The 18195-nt window shown below is 52.4% G+C and overlaps 7 protein-coding genes across 7 annotated transcripts; 3 read left to right on the top strand and 4 right to left on the bottom strand.

Moving 5' to 3' along the window:
• Positions 1–120: 120 nt before the first annotated feature.
• Positions 121–1867, bottom strand: EV422DRAFT_612251 (uncharacterized protein; the record flags this gene model as incomplete). Its single annotated transcript, XM_053073894.1, has 3 exons — positions 800–1867; positions 682–773; positions 121–624 (listed from the first exon to the last, which is right to left on the bottom strand). Exons 1-3 carry the CDS (start codon positions 1380–1382, stop codon positions 121–123), a joined length of 1179 nt encoding a protein of 392 aa, XP_052927779.1. The 5' UTR covers positions 1383–1867.
• A 1178-nt stretch (positions 1868–3045) lies between these two features.
• EV422DRAFT_367774 (Acylphosphatase-like domain-containing protein) lies at positions 3046–3970 on the top strand. Its single transcript, XM_053066701.1, has 3 exons — positions 3046–3156; positions 3229–3500; positions 3571–3970. The coding sequence occupies exons 2-3, from the start codon at positions 3279–3281 to the stop codon at positions 3829–3831; spliced, it is 483 nt and encodes a 160-aa protein (XP_052927778.1). The 5' UTR covers positions 3046–3156; positions 3229–3278; the 3' UTR covers positions 3832–3970.
• Positions 3971–7059: 3089 nt separating this feature from the next.
• EV422DRAFT_565648 (uncharacterized protein) lies at positions 7060–8258 on the bottom strand (the record flags this gene model as incomplete). The annotated part of the gene is made up of 4 exons (XM_053072344.1): positions 7060–7508; positions 7615–8001; positions 8068–8120; positions 8185–8258. 4 exons carry the CDS (start codon positions 8256–8258, stop codon positions 7060–7062), a joined length of 963 nt encoding a protein of 320 aa, XP_052927777.1.
• Positions 8259–9093: 835 nt separating this feature from the next.
• Positions 9094–9900, bottom strand: EV422DRAFT_522130 (uncharacterized protein). Its single transcript, XM_053069801.1, has one exon. It carries the CDS (start codon positions 9615–9617, stop codon positions 9303–9305), a length of 315 nt encoding a protein of 104 aa, XP_052927776.1. The 5' UTR covers positions 9618–9900; the 3' UTR covers positions 9094–9302.
• Positions 9901–11714: 1814 nt separating this feature from the next.
• EV422DRAFT_522127 (uncharacterized protein) lies at positions 11715–12735 on the top strand. The gene has a single exon (XM_053069800.1). The coding sequence runs from the start codon at positions 11781–11783 to the stop codon at positions 12420–12422; it is 642 nt and encodes a 213-aa protein (XP_052927775.1). The 5' UTR covers positions 11715–11780; the 3' UTR covers positions 12423–12735.
• Positions 12736–13586: 851 nt separating this feature from the next.
• EV422DRAFT_522110 (uncharacterized protein) lies at positions 13587–15527 on the bottom strand. Its single transcript, XM_053069799.1, has 11 exons — positions 15310–15527; positions 15187–15243; positions 15004–15115; positions 14891–14936; positions 14748–14818; positions 14586–14652; positions 14468–14518; positions 14320–14409; positions 14121–14262; positions 13962–14038; positions 13587–13889 (listed from the first exon to the last, which is right to left on the bottom strand). The coding sequence occupies exons 1-11, from the start codon at positions 15413–15415 to the stop codon at positions 13740–13742; spliced, it is 969 nt and encodes a 322-aa protein (XP_052927774.1). The 5' UTR covers positions 15416–15527; the 3' UTR covers positions 13587–13739.
• A 1361-nt stretch (positions 15528–16888) lies between these two features.
• Positions 16889–18068, top strand: EV422DRAFT_504876 (uncharacterized protein; the record flags this gene model as incomplete). Its single annotated transcript, XM_053068454.1, has 5 exons — positions 16889–17021; positions 17082–17213; positions 17272–17417; positions 17458–17844; positions 17907–18068. 5 exons carry the CDS (start codon positions 16889–16891, stop codon positions 18066–18068), a joined length of 960 nt encoding a protein of 319 aa, XP_052927773.1.
• Positions 18069–18195: the final 127 nt, after the last annotated feature.

The raw sequence follows: 18195 nt of genomic DNA, 5'->3' as shown, positions 1-18195 counted from the left end.
GCATGGTCAGCATTATTGTGTATCGCTTTCATTCATCACGCCGAAGCTACTAGCCAGGATTTTCAAGGTATATGAAATATCATGACACAACCGCCTATCAATCCCACCTTCTCTTATTCTTCATAGTTTCCCGGTCGGAGCCTTCTCAATCCAAAAGTCATCGACGATCCCCACCGCCTCCACAACCGCTTGACTGATTCCTACTAGCCAATCTCCCCCCAACTCGTGACCCTGCCCAATTTTCATCACATTGTCCACTAATGTTTCCAAACCGCTTGCATGGAGCACCTTTCCAATCTTTGCATGGAGATCGAAAAACTTTGGATCCGGGCGCCCAGACCTCGTGCCATCCACCAGTAAGATCTCTCCGTCATCCATCCGCTCCAACTCTGTGGGATCCGCGCAGCGATACCTTGGGCCATATTCCGGTCGCAGATGAGTGATCGTGTAAACTATCCCGCTCTCTGTCGCTTCGTGTGTCTCAACAATCCAGTAGAATTGAGCGAAATTATGCTGTTCCGAAGGGCCGAGGGTGACGATGTTTGATACGACATCGACCTTGTCCAGGTCCAGATCGCCATGGCCAAACAATGGCAACGCAGTTTCGAAGCGGGGGCGGACGCCCTGGAAGTCGAATGAGCTCTCACAGCGCGAGACCATGAACCCAGCTTTTACACATACCGGGACTCTCGAAATACCAAAAGGAACAATATACACCGCCTCAGTGATCTGCAGCATCGATTCCCGGTTTGCATCCACGACTTCCGCAGGCGCTAAAGACGACATGAAGCCAGAGTACACGCATCGGTAGTTTCTCTCCTCAACGCCTCTGTTTTCAGTCGGCCGTCTCGTTCGATGATAGGGTCGTGAGAGCTGACTGGGGAGAGAGGTGGATGGACCGATTCTCCATGACTATCTCTCGAGTCTTGAGAGCTGGCGTCAGGAGCGTCTCTCGAGTCGCGAGAGCTCGTCGTGGAGCGTGCGGAAGATGAACGACGTGAGAGGCTATGATCCGAAATCGAGGAAGACGCCGCATTGGACGATGGGTTGGTGACGGGCGACGAAGCGCAACGAAACGATCTCGGTGTAGCCCCGCCCACCGCTTTCATAGTCGTCAAGAACACCTTTACGCTCTCGAAAAGATGATCGAGTGCGTGCACTGTGTGCGCTTCGGTGGCGTTGCACTCCCACGTTTCTTGGACCGATTCTTTGATCTTTGCACCATCATTTGCTGTGGCAGCGTACAAGGCGTGGTAGATCCGCCAGTTGAGTTGGCGGATGGGGAGGGGGTCGTTTCGAAAGGCGTTGCTTGACTCTACGTACGGGATTTGAGAGGCTTGGTATGCGATGCTGATGGTACCGATGGATGTGGAGGTGTTCATTGCAGAAGAGATCGGGTCTCTCGATTGAGGTCAATTTTGGAAAACCCAAATCTGATGATGGCGGAGGAAGGCATTGTATCTCATCATATGCGAAGAGTGACAAGACGGGGAAGTGACCTACATACGGGATATAAACTCTTCTGTACCTCACAAGAGAGGCGTCCCGAAATCACCGTATTTAGCCGTAACCTTATCCTGGGATTGGGCGGTTTCCCTTCCCGGTCCCAACCCATTCTTGTATTCACCAACATTTTTCTTATCGTCGGCACTTGTGTCGTTTCTGAACAGTTTGGTCGTTTTCCAGAACCAATATATTTCGACTTTACTTCTGAAAGGGTTTTACTTCCACGTCCACGTAGTTGAGAATCATACATCAGGGATTATACTTAGGTTAGGGTCAAGAAAGGAGACCTTCCCGTCCGGCACACGCACATATCGCAATTTATCAAATTTCTTGCTTTTATGGCCGTGGCGACGTACATGGTGATGTTCTCGTCGTACGTCTCCACCGCTTCAGACTGTGTGAAACATAATTTCGAGTATCTTGCCGCCGTTGTAGAGCCCCAGTTGCCGAGTCCCCGAGAATTCCAGGCCAATCTCAGCAGCAATGCGGGTCAGCGCAAGATCAAGTTGGCATACCGATGGAGCGAAGGGAGTGCCATCGCGCCGTTACTGCAATCCACCGAACATTTTCTGGGAGCTTTGCTATTTCCTTCGCACCATCCTCTTGGCGTACTCGCATGCGAACGTGCGTAACGGTGGGAAAGCTGTCCAACTCCACGCGTTGTCACGGAAGTTTGTTCACGGTCCAGTTTTAATATTGTCCGCAATGGCTCGAATGAGGTAGACTAGGACCTCTCAGAACGCCCGCACGACTTGTCGAGCCATGTGGCCTCAGCCATGAGCCTCCACGGTAGACGCTCTGCTATCGTGAAAAATTCATCTTGATAAGATGAACTGTGAAGATCAGATACAAGGAAACTGCATCCACGCTCGTATCCGATGCTGTAGGATATCCAAAGCGCGTCAACTGTTTCCGGCGACGACCACAAGAAGAGAATCGACGCGAGAAGAGACTGTACTGGACACGTCTGGGACGTCGGCGAGGGTCAGCGAATGCGTCGATCTGGGCTCTTGAGGCTTATTCGGAGTCGAGATGCTTCTTCCTTTGAGGCTTAAGCGATTGAGTCGAAGGATTGCCTCGGCAGAAGTACAGCACAGTACCGTAGGTGCTGGGTTTCCTGACGCTTCTTCGGACACTTCACCTAAGCAACTAATTCATTGCTAGTTCGTGGCTTGAGCGAATCCGCCGGCGCCGCGTCTGAACACGTCTGGGGATCTGCACTACCGAGACCCAGACCCCGAAATGCGGGGAAACCCGGCCATCGCCACATATTCGCAATGCCAGATCGACAGAGCTGTCTGTTCCGCCAACTGAGGAACATGGAGACAAACGCAACTCCTTTCTTCGCAGCACAGCTCATCTCATCTTCACTGGCCATCAACTCTCATCTTCCCACCAGTCATAACGTTCGCAACTTCGTCCCCTCGTTCGCAAGTGCATCTTCACTCATCACACGGCTTCTCCCAGCAATAAACGGAGGACCATCGTTCTTGAAACCTGAGACACGTCCACCGTCACTTTTTGAATTTTCTCGCCCCGCGAACCAGCATACGCCCGAGACAACTTCCCTGTTGGCATAACCGTTGGCATAAGGAAGAGGAAGCCGAGTCGAAAGAAACAAAGCTTGGGCGTCAGACTCCAGGGGTGAAGGTATGTGCGGCAGAAACCAGAATTTCCGTGTCACCATGAGACTTGTTGTTTTCTCACGCCGAAAGGTTCCAGAACAACGTCCCTTTCTCCGTCACCACATCATTCTCGACGTCCCGCTAGTCATGACCGACATCAGCACAGCGCTGCCCGCAGCATCTCTACCGGAACCAACAAGTTGCCCACCAGACGATAAACCAACAACATTACGGCAAATCGTCTACGTCTCGCAAGCACGGACCGATCTCACGTCCCGGCAACTGGCCGCCATCCTCAACACCGCCCGGACAAATAACGATCACAACAAGATATCAGGGATGCTTGTTTTCAATTCGGGCCAGTTCATGGTGGGTATCCTTGTCTATGTTGTTGGTATGTATGTGGTCGGGATGAAGTTGACGGCCTCTTTTTCGGCAGCAATGTATCGAAGGCCCATGGTCCGAAGTCGAGGCCTTGATGTCGGGAATAAAGAAGGACCGCAGACACGAATACATGGCAATACTGCTAGACCAGGCGATCACGGATCGAGATTTCGACTGCTGGCTTATGGGGTTCAAAGATCTCAGCTTGAACAAGGCGTTCGCGGAGAACGATGATGTGATCGATGCCGACTTCCTAGGGCATTTGGCGCATCCGAGCAGGGCGGTGGCGTTGTTGGCATCGTTTGCGAAGCTGTAGATGATTGATGTGGACTGACGCTGAAGGCTACGAGGGAGGGGAGGAGGATGGGGTTGCGGCGGCTGGATGGAACAGACTTACTGTCGCATCAACCCTCCGCGCGGTACGTTATGATATGCTTTCCGAGTGGCGGCGAGAGCCATTCCATCGAGAGGATCACGCACGCCGCACCTGCCACACTATCCCACATAGCATATGCCCTACATCATCTGGCGCGGAACGTGCGCTCGAACTCTGACCGAGCCTCGGCGGCCGACCGTTGCAATCGCACCCATGCATGCCGCATACGGCATTTTCACATGCGTTCACCGCCATATACCAACCCAGATATCATCTCCGCTCGCATCCCTATCCAATTGATGTTTGCATGAGTTTGAGATTGGATGAAAAGTGTACTAGACACTTAGATCTAGGGAAGGGCGGCGAGCACGTCTTCGCCTTTTGGATGGATGTGTTTTTATACTTTTTTTCTGTGCATTGTAACTTTGTGAATATTTACGGTCGTTTTCGCAACCTCCCTGGATGTGGGCTGTCTGTCCCTACTGCCCGGATGACAGGGTCTCAGAGTCGCCCCCCAAGACGCAACGCTGTGGGGGTGGCCGGCAGAAGCGAGGGTCTGCCGAATCGAGGGGGTACGGTCGGGTGTCGCGAAAATAAGCTGCCGGTCTCAATAGCACAAGAGGATAGCTCTCGTTAGAGCGTCGTCTTGCCACCTTAATGTCCAGGTGCTTGGAATGGAGTCCTTCTTCTTATACGGGGTCGGTAAATATGGGTACGGGTACGGAATAGGTGGTCGGTACAGTAAGAGACCACAGGGGACAAGTTTACATGTAGGTTTGAGAGCAGCACATGCGACCGGCTGGACAGGCGTTATGATGGATGTGACATGATCGTTACTGGGACGGCCCATGCAATAAGTGTATGCTTTGTCCACCCATAACATTTACCCCTTCTTTTGCGGCGTCCTCCGGATAACGATTCGGTTCGAGTCCGTCCGAAAGGGTCAGCGGGGCAGGGTTTGTCGGGGTACTGGTTGTGGAATCCCTTAACTATCACTTCACAAAGTACCGGAGAAGTGGAAGAGCAAACCTGCGAAACCTTCTTTAAAGGAAGTCCACGAAGTCTGCAAGCCGGATCTCCGTACTCGCCCACCACCACTATAAATGCAAGCAATACTCAAAAAGGGATGGGTGAGGGTGGGTGGGGACGAAGAAGCTTTTGTGTGCGTGCGTGGGAAAAGCTGGATAAAAGTGCGAGTTCAAGCTGGAGTTCGTTTCATTTGGGAGTCCCACACTGAATGATGTCCAGCCCATCTACATCGGCAACGCGTATTCTCCCCATGCCGCATCCATTCTTTGCCCAAATCATACGCGCAGTATTCGGCCCGGGCCAATTAGATCAACCCTGATTATTTTTGGAATATTGGGCAATCTTTCATCTCTTCGATGTTATGGACTGTCACAACTGAGCCAAAGAGTTATTTTTGTGGCGTGAAGTCATGGCGCAAGAGTATATTCTCCATGCGTATTCTGCCGATGCTTGATGTTTCCTAATGCTTCAGGGGGGTATATAGGAGCGCGGAGGCCCACTGCCGGTTTCTTCTGCGGCAAAGCCACTCCGCCGATGCTGCTGAGGGTTTTCGTTTGTTCCTGTCCGCAGCCTTTCGGCGGTCAATTCGCAAGCATATCCGGAAACGCAGCAGCAAATTTGATCCCTAAACTTTGCGACTCAGAGTGGCATCAGTATCATGCATTGATCGAGATTGCAACCGTGATGCGACTTACGCCAGTTTCCCCAGAAGCTCACAAAGCGTAATCGACCAATGGAAGACTGGATTGGATTGGCGAGAAGTTTGGGAAAATGGACAGTGAGTGGTCTCTTCCCCTTCTCTTTTCCGTGGAACGATTTCATCACGGGCCGCGTATTTGATTGTGACTCGACCGCAAAGTTGGCAGCTCGGGTACAAAAAGGTAAAAGCCCAGAAAGATGTATGAAAAAAAGCATCGAGCATCTACGTGTGGAAACATATTTGCCTCCACTCACTTACTCAACTCTGGAAAAATTGGCCGTTTGAAAAGATGTGAACGCAATAGGCTTGCGAAGCTGGGTTATGATCAGCCTACTAACTTTCTGCTCAGAATCTTGACCTCTCTGAGCAAAACAAATAAGCGAAAGGGAAGAATCGGGCACAGATGCTCGAGCGCTGCACATGGCCTTGCTGCAATTGCATGGACGCAAGTAAGAGGTAAGGGCAGGGCCAAGGAGACCTCCGGGCGCGAACGACACCGGCTAATCATCTTATCATCCGCTTTTCAAGCGAACGCCTTGACCCCAAGCTTCTACTACCGACACCGTAGCAAGCGGGATTATACGGGTTCAGGCCTGTGACCCACTTATGTGGTATCATACCCTTACGCTGAAGTGGCCCATCCCTCTGGGACAAGAGCCGAACAAAGGAGACCTCCGGGCGCGAACGACACCGGGTAATCATCTTCTCATCTGCTTCCGGGACGAGAGCAGACGCCTTTGCCCCGAGCTTCTACTACCGACACCGTAGCAAATGGGATTACACGGATTCAGGCTCGTCACACTGCTTTTGCCAGCATGATACCCTTGTTGAGGGATGAAGCTCAACAGCATGCAACTTGCGCCGCTTCCAATTCCAGGGCACTTTAAGGTAAAAGGTCCACTTATCTTTTCAAGGTGGGACAACTGATGTCTGGGACTGGATTGGTCAGGGGGGTCCTCCCGCCGCCGTGGACAGGGGCCGGAAGTTCGTTCTCCTGAGAGCAGGGGTAGAGCAATTCAATACCGGCGTCCCAGCAACAAAAGAAGGTAAGGAGAGTTCTCACCAAGTAACCCGGTCCTTTTTCGTGCACTACGAGATCAACTATGGAAGACTTTATTTAGATGCGTGAGCCGGGCTGTTCGGGTCCATGTGCTGCGCGCGGCTGCCAGACGTGTTTCTTCAGACGAACAACGTACAAGATATGTACATACATTTGAGAGCGGTCTATGAACAACGTACAAGATATGTACATACATTTGAGAGCGGTCTATGAACAATGTACAAGATATGTACATACATTTGAGAGCGGTCTATGAGTTGCAGATGGCCTCTGACCCGGGCGCAGGACCTGCGATGTGGGGGTGTTGTACTGGGTGAACGGGAGTAGATCTAGACGCGGCGAGGGTTGAGATGATGGGCTACCATCGCTCGAACCGTAATCAACTCATCTTGTCCCCGGTCATGTGCGACGGGACGGCAATCTCCTGCAAGGGTTCCGCGGGCGTGCGCGCGGGGAGGGTGTCGTATTGGGGTGGCGCGTCCAGGGTCGGGTTGCGCGCGTAGAGAGAGGGATGGCGCGTGGGTGGCGAGGAGACGTAGGAGTAGGTGCTGCCGTCCGGGGAGCCGACGCGGCTGGGGGAGGCGGCGCTCCTGCTCATCTGGGACTCGGTGTGCACGGCGGTGCTGTGGACGGTATCGGTTGGCGCGTAGGAATGGGCATACCTCTCCGCAGGGATGACTGAGGCGACCGGTGAGACGGATGGGGGGCCGTAGGTGGAAGCCTGCACGACAGACGGGAGGGTTGTGGCTTTTGTGGATTGCGGGCGGGTGTGGCGGCGGTAGACGAAGTAGGCGAGGGCTAGGCCGAGGACAACAATTGGAATGACGACTGGGGAGGATAGAACGGTGATGCATGTTAGCGATGGCGTGGGGAGAGAAAGATATGTCGCGAGTGTGAAAAAAAGAAAAGTAGGATATCAGTTCGGGCGACGTACCTCCGACAGCGATTTTCCAAGTGTTGCCACTATCCGGGTCCCCCACTCCTTGGATTTCTGCAGCAGCATCGTCCGCGTTCGAGGTCCCGGAGGAGGGCATGGTCGACGAGGTCGCGGAAGGAATGGATGACGTTGATTGCTTTGACATGGGCTGTGGAACCATCCCCATCAAAGCACCGCCGTCGAGACAGCCCACGTCAAACACGCTAAACTGTCTGGTTGTTCCATTGACGATGTACTGTTCAATGCACTGGGAGTCACCCCGGAAGGACGTGGCGTTCGGGGTCGTCAGGCAATTCTGATCGGTGTACTGGGTGAAAATGCCAGTAGTGCAATTGGCGGTAAACCAAATTACGCCGGAGTTCGCCCTGTGGCATTTCCCGTCGGCTTTGAAGGTGGAGAACCAGATGAGAGGCTGATCTCAGGTAGTCCTAAGATCTTGAATGGACTTACCGAGATAGTAATCCACCGATTCTAATGGGCTTGGGACGGAGCAAGTCGGGCTACTGAAAAGAAGAAGATTTAAAAGCAAGTAAAGTTACTGCGGGTTTGGAATGTAGGGCCACTCACTCGACGTATCGCCTCCCCCTCATGTACATCTGATACCCGTCCTGTGCCGGCTTCAGCAAGTCCGGCAAATTCATGGTGCAATCATCCGTTTCGTAGATGGGGGATTGCGTAGAAGAGGACCCTCTAAGAATGGTTCGCTTGCACACACGAGGGGCCCGGCAGGAAGCGGTGTTTGTGTTGGTCGCAAGCAAGGCGGGCAATTGGACTTTTCCAGGTGGGAAGAAAACAAAGAAAAACAAGAGCGCGGGTTCGACTTTCAGCATATTCTCAGCTACCGTTCCGCGAGAAAAGCACTGGCAAATACCTGCCGGATCGCAAGGCTGGGAGTCGTAGAACGCATACCTGTCATAAGCATGAACGATGGAATGGTCAGATGGCTGTGGTCGCGTAGGTTGAATATTCACCGTTCCCTGATATACAGACCTAGTTACAATGGAGCTCATGGCTGCGTTTATCGTTATTTCCTGGGGGATCCCAAATCCTTCACGAAAGGACGCTTGCCTTTAAGGAAGGGGGGCGGAAACGAACAAGATGGTTTTATGTACACATTTCGCTTTTGCCCGCACACACCTGGGAGGGACCCGGAAGGCGCTCCAGATTAAGTTCTGAATCCGAGTGAGGCTCCTCCCAATAAGGCTGCCTCCCAACGGTCCAAGTTCACTACTTTCTCTTCAAGCTGTCCATACAGTAATATCAAAAAGCAGCGGGTGGCTGTTGCCAGAAGTTGTGCAACGCGCACCATCAGCGCACCGTGTTACCCAAGGCGGGCGCTGACAGGTTTTTGACAGCGGAGTGACCACACGAACCATAATATAGATTCACCTCGTCAATTGCTTCCTTGCGTCTCTCGGCGAAGAAGGCGTCGGTGCGGATTGCGTACTTCGAATGTATCCGCCAGGATCAGAAATGGAAGAATTCTACTCGGTGGCAGGTTGATCTCCTTACCGTTCATCCATCAAGCCGTGCCTTCTACCAGTACCGCTAAATTGCCCAACGTACGCCGGCCGTAAAGCGTGAGAATGGGGAGCTACCTACTGTTAGACTACGCAACCACCACTCAGAGCCTACGCTCCTTTACGCCCAAGGTGGTATCTACATATGATATAGTGCCACAATATCTAGAAGCGAAAACCGATGAGGGGATTGAGCAAGCGGAGATATTCGATAATGTCAATGTGGCGAACGCCGGCGTGTCGCTGCAGCAAGAAACATAACACCCGAGAAAGAACCTCACTCCACGTGCTCGACGTCCTCCACGTCTTCGTCCGGCGTGTACTCTTTTGCCGCCACATTTGCGCGCTGCCGGACCGCGGAAGGGTGGACCAGACCAGAGCTTGATACAAAGCGATGGAGCTGCACACCAGATAAAAAATCCGACAGGCCCCGCTGGTGATGAAGTACCACGACGGCGGGACACTGGCCGTCGACCACATACAGGCGGAGTAACTCACGAAGTTGACGGTAGCCAAAATGCCGATGAAGGCTTGGAGCTTGTACTGCCCAGCGAACGTATTGTTGCGGTGATTGAAGTACAGTTGGAGTAGGGTTAGGGACAGGGTTGAGGCATGAACGTCCTCCTAGTGCAAACTGCGGCCACCTGTGAAGGAATCCCACTCAAAGCGATACAAAGTCCGACACCGCATGAAGAGACGCTTGCATCCCTGCCCTAACCCTGCCGCAGCGGCGAGAACGCAAAGTGGTCCAAGTAAGAGTCAGATCTAGCTTTCTCGAACCCTGCTCTCGCCTCGCACCAAAGAGTACTGTACTATAATACTTCCCCCTTCCCCCTTGCGTTCTTCCTCCTGCGACCCCAATGAGAAATCACACTCTGCCCTCCCATCAAGATGCTCAGGCTGCGGGCGCCAGCAGCGCATTCCCTTCATATGGACCCTCGGCGACAGCGTTTGCCGAACCTTTACTCAACACAACAGTAACCTTCCCGACTCCACACCTAGTGGCCGTACAGCCTTACGACAGTCCCGACCTCCACTTCATAGATTATCACCAGATCGCTTTCATACAAAACGATCGTGGAATCCATTGTCCCGACCATCCCAAAGCTGCTGCTAACCCCGGCGCAATTGTCTACCAAGTCCCCGAAGGTATCAAGTTCCTCGAAACGTCGCCCGCTACCTGCCTCATTTTCGCGTCCTGCCCCTTGCCACAGGCAGCGTAAAGGGTGTCCAAAGAGTTGTGGCATTGAATCCATCGTCAACATCCTTGCGAATAAGGCCTGCCCAACCGCCCAGACGGCCATAGTAATCTTATGCGGAACGCGCCTGCACCAAAACGCTTTCGGCCACGAGTCGGTCAAGAAGAACACTTTAACTTTTGTGGTTTCAAAGAGGCCCTAAGCTCGGTGTGATTTACGTTCTCGCAAAATTTGTACCTCTTGACTCGAGGCAGGGCCCGCTGCGAGGCACCGGGAAGGTCCAGCTGCTGTCCGGTGTGAAATTGACCGGAAGGCGGGATCCAGGACGATGTCACAGGGGATGCTATTGGGCCCACATCCGGCATCCTGCTGGGACAGCAGTTCACTGCGTACCTGTCCCTGTCGCAAAGAGGGAACGAAGAGGGTTCACGCATCAGCGATGGAGAAACAGTCAACCTCCTGCGCGCATCCGCAAGCATCACTGGTCAGTCAGACTAGGTCGATGGCTCCTGAGAATAATGCTATGAGGTATCTCGCGTTATCGTCGCTCCTAAAGGGTGAGTGAGGAAAGCACTAACCGCCGTGTCTGGCCCTCATGCAGAGAGATCAGAGATGAAAGACGTTCACCATAGTCCGCTCTCCAACCAGGTGTTGCATTCACCGTCCTCGGATGCTTCAAGATAGCTGTCGAAACCGCGAGCGACCATCTGGCCGGGCGATCCTACATAAACGCACCATGCGTCCGTCAAGCCTTGTCGGGCCCGCTTTGAAGTTTGTGGTCAACGATATCCATTGCAGGCGTTTCTGCCTTCCATGCGGGGGCTGGCACTTTCAAATTCAAGCAAGAGACGCCGAGCAGTTCCGATGCAGATTATGTTGCTCTCGATTAGACGTTCGTCTTGCTAGAACTCAGAAGTACAGCGGGAGTGTCCGCAGGGCGACAGAGATCGGTCGGACTGTTTTAAAAGTTAAATCCATTGTAGGGATTCGGCAGAGGACAGCTTAAGGATTAGTGCCGTAGTGGGAGTGTCCGTAATAGCCCTGCTGCTAGAGTGCCTTATCCAGATCAACACGTTTGAAATAGCACCCTGCAATTTCCTTCCTGGTAACTGGGATGTCGAATAAGTCGAACCAGTCGAACCGGCAGTATCGATCGGACATTCACTGAGGCGGACAATTTACGGGCGCTTTTACTAATTGGGTTTGAGATAAGTTGCGGCCGATTCCGATATTCGCCAATGAATGGTGTACGGCAAGCGGAAACGGGCGAACGCTGTCGTTGCGTCAGCTTTTGCGCGCACCCCATCGCCCGAAATCCACGCGCTCGATCTCCCCGGGCGTCTCGGGCGTTTTGCGCATAAAAGAAAGATGCGAACCACTCGTCCCCTCATCCCCTCATCCCCTCTCCTCCCTCGTCAGGCCCAATTCGCAACAGTCATCCATCATGCGTCTCTTCGCACTTCCGCCCGCGGCAGCCCTACTCGCCGCCGCCGCCGCTTTCATCACAGGCGCCACCGTCAAAGCCGACACCCCCACAACCGGACATGTGAGACCTGCTCCGGACGGCTACGCCGCTTACACCGCTGCCTGCCAAGCCGCTCAAGCGAAACTCCCCTGCAAGGGTCTTATCTCAGAATTCTGGGGCTTTGGAAACTTCAGCGTCACTTTCGGCTATTGCGAAGCCTGCGGAGAAGCATACATTCCCATTGTCATGCCAGGCATGACGGACTGCACCCCGGTCTACAAAGCGTCCTCGCCAACGTTTGACAGCTCCTGTACGAACGCTTGCAAGGCTCTGGGTCTCATTCTCGGTGGCCCGGTCAATGATTACAGGGGGGATGTTGCGATCTGCGATTGCCAGTCGCGTAATTCCACTGAAAAGATTGTGCCGCGCTTGGCAAATGAGCCTACCTGGCCCTGGGACAACTCTACCTTGGCCGGCGGAGCCAATGATGGCTCCAGCGCTTCTACCTCTGCTTCTCCAGTTGCGCAAAAGTCATCTGCTGCAGACCCCGGCCTCTACTCGTTTGGCGCCAGCGCCGCCGCTCTCCTGGGTGCCGTCGTGCTGGGCATGGCGTTGGCGTAGATGATATGTAAAATACCCTTTGCATTAGAACAGACAAGTGCTAAGAACGAGGTAGAGTCTTCACCATAGATCTGGAGTAGCAACAGTACGTAGGTGGCCAGAGTGGCCGGTGGCCAAAAGTAGTCAGCGCTCACATATGTACGTTTGCGCAGTCGTGTCGCCAGACAGCTGCTGAACTACCATCCGTCATGTTTGAACCCCCCGGGTTCTGAATATGAACATGGAACCCCAACAATTGTAGTACATTATGTGCACAGGAGGCTGCGTGTCAAAACTCTCTCATTGCTTTTCAATTACTACAACAAAAACAAAGGAAAACAGTAATCTAAGGAAACCTGAGCATCATTGTGATGTGGATGGCCAGGTGCCATGCCACGCCTGAGCTTCCACGCGGAATTCCTGCCCTCTGCATGGAATAGTTTGGGGTGAGGGTTCAATAACCCTAACATCCAAGTCACACTCAGCGTGTTCTTCAGTAGCTGATGACACACATGTTGTGGTGGTGGCCGGCAAAAACGGATGTCTGAAGTCTCTCCATACTACAAGACAATAGCTTCCATTAAAGGCACGTAATATTCAGGTGCTTTGGATAGAGTCCTTGTTTTTGAGTTTGTTCAGGGGTTATACAGATTCAGGGGCAAAATATCAATTCGGTTTTATCTGCAGGGGTTGACTACAAAACTGTTATGGTCCGAGCGAGGGCTGGGTGGAGCGGAGGGGACAGGGTTGTTGATAGGAATTTTTGCTCGGCGCCGGTTTTTTGACGTTGCGCTGGAATGGAAAGGAGGGCAGGATTGTGGATGGCTACCCTTCCGGGTTCCCAGAGGTGGAGCTGGTAAATGTCGGCGGGTTCAATTCCACCGGCAACTTTCCGTCAAACGGTGCAAAGAAGGCGAGCGGGACCGCGGTATCTCCATCGAGCTCGGCCTCGGCGTCCACGGCCGGGTTGGCAGCTCTTGCTGCCGTGGTCACCATGCCGATCACCATGTACAGTACTTTCTGTCAATTTAGGACTACTATGTATATAGAGTACTACGTAGATTTCGCGTATCATATAGACCTTAACTCAATACATTCCAATACATTGAAGCCATTTCCAATGGATATCCCCACAACGTCGGCAAGAACGGGTTTTCAGTGAAGCCATGGTGGACCCTAGTTCATCTTGTTACAATGCTCACATGACTTGTGTTGAATATCAAAAGCACAACAGAGAATATATTTCAGCTCAAGACGCTTTGACTTTTATTCATGCTCTCGTTAGACATCTCTTTGCTTCCGTGGAGCACCCCCCACTGATTCCAGCCCTTGCGGACCTTATACCTCAAGCATGGGGTTTGTGGGAGAGTACCCCCGTCCGGGCATTGCTTCTTTTTTCGGGCGACCCCCAGTCGCCCCAGTCCCACTGGCTTGTACGGAATGGACAGGGGATGCTGCCGACACGACCTTCTGTCCAATGGTAACAACCTGTGTAGAACAAGAAAAAGAAGCGGCGGGGTGTGAGCCTGGGACCACTTATCCGAAAGGATTGCGGCAGACCTCGAAAGCGTTCTCTAAAAATGTCCAGAATCCGGAAAGACCGATAGAGACCGGGAGAACATACGGGTTTTTCGTGGCTGAACGCGGACATAGCAATCGAGATGAGGTCAGAAGATTGGTGCGAACCACCACGGAGCAGGAGTGAAGAACATGGCTTACAATCAAGAAGTTGTGAAACAAGAATCAAGGCGATTACATCCAAAATCGTTGCGACCATGAGAACGTTATTGGACAGTTGCAGCTGAGTCAGTCCTTGATGGGCACCTTGGGCTCCTTTGAGAGCGTTGCTGGTGTTACGGATCTCGATAAGAAGGTCTTAGTGAAAAGTTCTCACTGGAGGCCCACTTCCTCCCCTTACCGTGCGAGTGAATGTTACCGTGCCAATGATCGCATAACTCCCAGGGAGAACAGCGGCCAGGCCCCAATAAAGCTTACTTGCACGCCACATCTACCGATATGCAACGTGAGAGTCGTTGACGATTGGAATGGCACAGGTTTACTCATACCTTATGGACGTCGGAAATCCCAACTCCCATGGAGATCACGAACATCGCCACCTAGACACGTGAAAGAAGCTCCTAATCACCAGAGGGCAGCTGAATGAATGCATGGCAGAGACCGTACGGCAAGGAGTGACATGCCCCAGATGATCATGCGGCGTGCGCTGCGAGTTGGATACACAATTGCGAATCTACGGTAATCTCGATTTTGGTCAACCTTCAAATGACGGTACGCATTCCCGCGAGGGGGGACGGGGAACGGGGGTAAGGCAACTGGTTAACTAACCTCCAGGAAGCTGCAGAAAACAGCACAGTGCTTCTGATCATTCCTATACTGATGGAAAGCTCTATGTATTTCTGCATAGTGATTTGCTTGTCAAATGCAATGCTGTGGAGGTTCGACCGGGAACACTGCGCTACGTCTCAAACCATTCGCTCCGGCGTCTGGGAAGTCAGAAGAATCGGTGAAGTGGCTCTGCGGTGTGTAGGAATGAGGTGAGTCGGCGAGGGACTGAGAAAGCCTTCCTGCTTCGCCGACTCACTTAGCCCAGCTTTGCACCGTACAGTCGCCGATAACCAGGAGGGCTGCAATAAATAGCAGCCAGGCGCGAATGGAAGCATGGGTGAATAACCGCCATGTGCTAATTATCAGAGCTGGGGATGGTCCAGCCAGAGTCAGTGAAAACACCCAGACCAAACGGTTGGCATTTGAACGTGCATCTCACCAGCCAGGCCGAGCGGCCATATACAACCGACAAAAACTCCAGGCAGGCCGTATGCGACTAAATGAAAGCAGCAATGGAGCCTGAGATGAAGAAAAGGAAAGCCACACCCGTCTATTTACTTACGAGCGGCTTTCACGGCAGCTTCTTGCGCAATTGGAGTGCCCAAGTCGGTGAAGAACTTCTGTACGGTGGGATTCGCTATACACGCCGTAATATTGACGGTCGCCATTATTCTTCGCGCACACAATGCTGGCGCACCGTTTTCGAAGAACGAATAGATAAAGAAATATTCGTGTAAAGCACTGTTTGGCAAGCTACTGGCAAGCACTATCAAAGTGACCATTCATCAATAAAGAATCGTCAACAAGCAGCCCCGTTTGGGTCCCACCAGAATCCAGCTTATGTCAGATACTGACTGCGCGTACATCCTTGTTTGCGCCGACGACTCGGGACACTGAGATTATCAGCACCTCGCGGCCAGAGCCCGTCAATACTGTTGATCAGTCGATTTGTGACCGCGTCCTTGGTGTCGCTCGGATGAGCTAATATTGATCACAGGCAACACCCTCCATGACTTACTCAACTCGATGTTACGATAGCACACTTCCATCCGTCGATGTGCGTAGGTCACCTGGTAGTGCCTTCCCCGACCGCCCGGCATGCGGCGTAATCGGATTCCGTTTCTGAGCTCAAGTCCGAACTGCCGTCTGCGAGTTCTCCTCCACCTCAATCCGTTCGCACATGAAAGTTGACTTTCCAATGTCCATCACGGCCGGAACGCCAACAAAGTTTGTTGAGGCTTCCTTGCGAACGGACTGGCTGGTTACCCAGCTAAAACGATACGCAGGGGACGTTGAGGCGAAATATCCCTAACGGCCGAAGCAAAGCATGCATCACTTCCGGTGAAAAGCTGTCGCTCGAAGACACGATACCGATCTCTAGTTCAGGCCCGCTGGGACAAACTCGCCCTGACCCCCCTGAATCTGGCTCACACCCAACCAAGTCCGCTTGGATAAGTTACACTCCAGGACTTCTGCAGCCGTGCCCGTGTTGAGAACCCTTGAAAGCAAAGCCACTTCGCAGGTGGTCTCTTTAAGTACACGATCCCCGCAGAATCAAACTGTAGGATTGCTGAAACATATCCCACACATCTGTCTGGGTGGTGTCTTGAAGGTGAATACTGGAGGTCGCGAGACGAGCCTCCCATTTTGTCGGTCGAAAAGCTATGTTTGCCCGTACTCAGAAGTGTATAGTACGTACTATTACAACATATATCACAATGTCTTGCATCAGCAACGGTTGGCACATTTTTGAGGAGTGGGACTTGAGGAGCGGTATGTTCAGGAGTGAAGCACCAAGAAACAGCTGCGCTCGGGGAGCAAAAAGGACAATGCGCTGAAGAAGATCATGGATTTGCTCTATGGAAAGAACAATGAGCACAGGAAGATCAGGGTCAAGGGTGTAGCGAAGAATACCTTCATAACGGGATGGGACAGTGTTCGACACGACAAGACAAACACACAAGGTCGGCAATAGCATTTGAATGGTAGCGAGAAGAAAAAGGACGTATTAAAGAGGCTACGTTGTCCAGCGTTTGGGGAGTGAGCCCGGAGTGGTAGGGTATATTTTCGGGCGACGGGTTTGCAACAAAGTTGGAGGCGGAGGCAACGCGCTGTCAAAGTTTGTCAATTACGGAGTTGTAATGTTTGCCAACTGGCGACAGAAAGGCCGCCGCACCTCGCCCAACCCGCTCTCTAACATATTTCAGCTGCAAGCGCAGGGTACCAGGATGGCTGACGAAGATCTTTTGCAATTGTTGAGAAAGATTCTTCTCGGTACGTACTTCCAAGCACGCACATCCATAGTATGAGCCGCTACAGCTCACGGTAAGCTAGGTTTAGGACTCGCGTTGCAATTCGGCAACTCCATGTATGCTGCTAGACATGCATGGATGCGACCTGTGACGTACAATCTGATGCTCCTTACAAGCTGTGCGACATATGCGGGCTCATTTATTCCATTGTTCGGTATGCCGTCTCGTTTTCTTCTATCATGTCCGATGTACTAAGTTCCCCGCTGTTCTAGCTGCGAAAACGGACGATGAGTATAATATCTATCCTAACATGCGAATATGGACCGCACTTTACGGTGTTTCCACCTTAATGTACACCATCATCATTCAGATCAGGTTCCGGGCCATAAAAGCCTTGTTGCCATATGGTGATGTATATGTACGATTGCTCTGTTTCATTCTCTCGTAAAGGTGATTAGATATTCACCGATGCGCCAAAGGATCGGATCTTCTTGGGAGTCACCGTCTGTCTCTGGTGCACCACAATCATTCCATTCGGAGTCGTTATCGGCAGTCGCAAATCCCAAAGCCTTTTCACCGCAGCATGGACCGCCTACGTCCTGCTGGTAGACAACGTTATATCCTTCATGTTCATCTCTCAAGTCTACAAGTGCCAGGCTATCCTGGGAGGAACTCGCCGAAAGGAATGGGCCCGCGTCGTGGGCTCCTTGGCTTTCGTTTGCGTCACTATGTGGATATCCGTCCTTTCATTGGTTGCCGCCAACCTCTTTCTCGTTCCATCGAAGATTTTCTATAGCTTTCAGTTTGTCTTCTGTTGCACACCCTTGCAATTCTCTGGAGCATTGGTACGTATAACGCGTTGCTCTCAATCCACGTTCATTCAAACCGACAAGGTTGTTCTCAACAGGTGTTCATTTATAATGCCCAAGCCCTTGTATCGCCCGGACATCGAACCCCAACGGACGTGGTTGACAGCAGCGGCGGGCCGAGCAGCGGCGGAGCTAAAGGCTTGTTTGGCACGAAGCACAGCGATACGGGCTCCGCACCAAGAAAGAGCTTTGAAGCCTGATGAATACGGCGACATACATGCGCGACCTGGTAACCACGTCGGGTGGCGGTCGAGCCAACGTCGTTGCGGAGGACTCGCAGGATCCTGCGACGGCAAATGGGTGCGAACTGGACATGAAAATATCCGA

Source organism: Fimicolochytrium jonesii (genome assembly GCF_025526975.1).
Source record: "Fimicolochytrium jonesii strain JEL569 chromosome Unknown EV422scaffold_5, whole genome shotgun sequence".
NCBI lineage: Eukaryota > Fungi > Chytridiomycota > Chytridiomycetes > Spizellomycetales > Powellomycetaceae > Fimicolochytrium > Fimicolochytrium jonesii.
This window is presented reverse-complemented; position numbering and strand designations above follow the sequence as displayed.

Bases quoted from the DNA above. Each gene is read 5' to 3' on its own strand.
- EV422DRAFT_522130 (XM_053069801.1), bottom strand. From the start codon at position 9,617: ATGTGGTCGACGGCCAGTGTCCCGCCGTCGTGGTACTTCATCACCAGC.
- EV422DRAFT_522127 (XM_053069800.1), top strand. From the start codon at position 11,781: ATGCGTCTCTTCGCACTTCCGCCCGCGGCAGCCCTACTCGCCGCCGCC.
- EV422DRAFT_367774 (XM_053066701.1), top strand. From the start codon at position 3,279: ATGACCGACATCAGCACAGCGCTGCCCGCAGCATCTCTACCGGAACCA. The intron at 3,501-3,570 runs GTGGGTATCCTT...CTTTTTCGGCAG, and splicing joins TCAATTCGGGCCAGTTCATG to CAATGTATCGAAGGCCCATG.
- EV422DRAFT_522110 (XM_053069799.1), bottom strand. From the start codon at position 15,415: ATGGCGACCGTCAATATTACGGCGTGTATAGCGAATCCCACCGTACAG. The intron at 15,116-15,186 runs GTGAGATGCACG...GACCATCCCCAG, and splicing joins ATGGCCGCTCGGCCTGGCTG to CTCTGATAATTAGCACATGG. The intron at 14,410-14,467 runs GTATGAGTAAAC...GCATATCGGTAG, and splicing joins GGATTTCCGACGTCCATAAG to ATGTGGCGTGCAAGTAAGCT.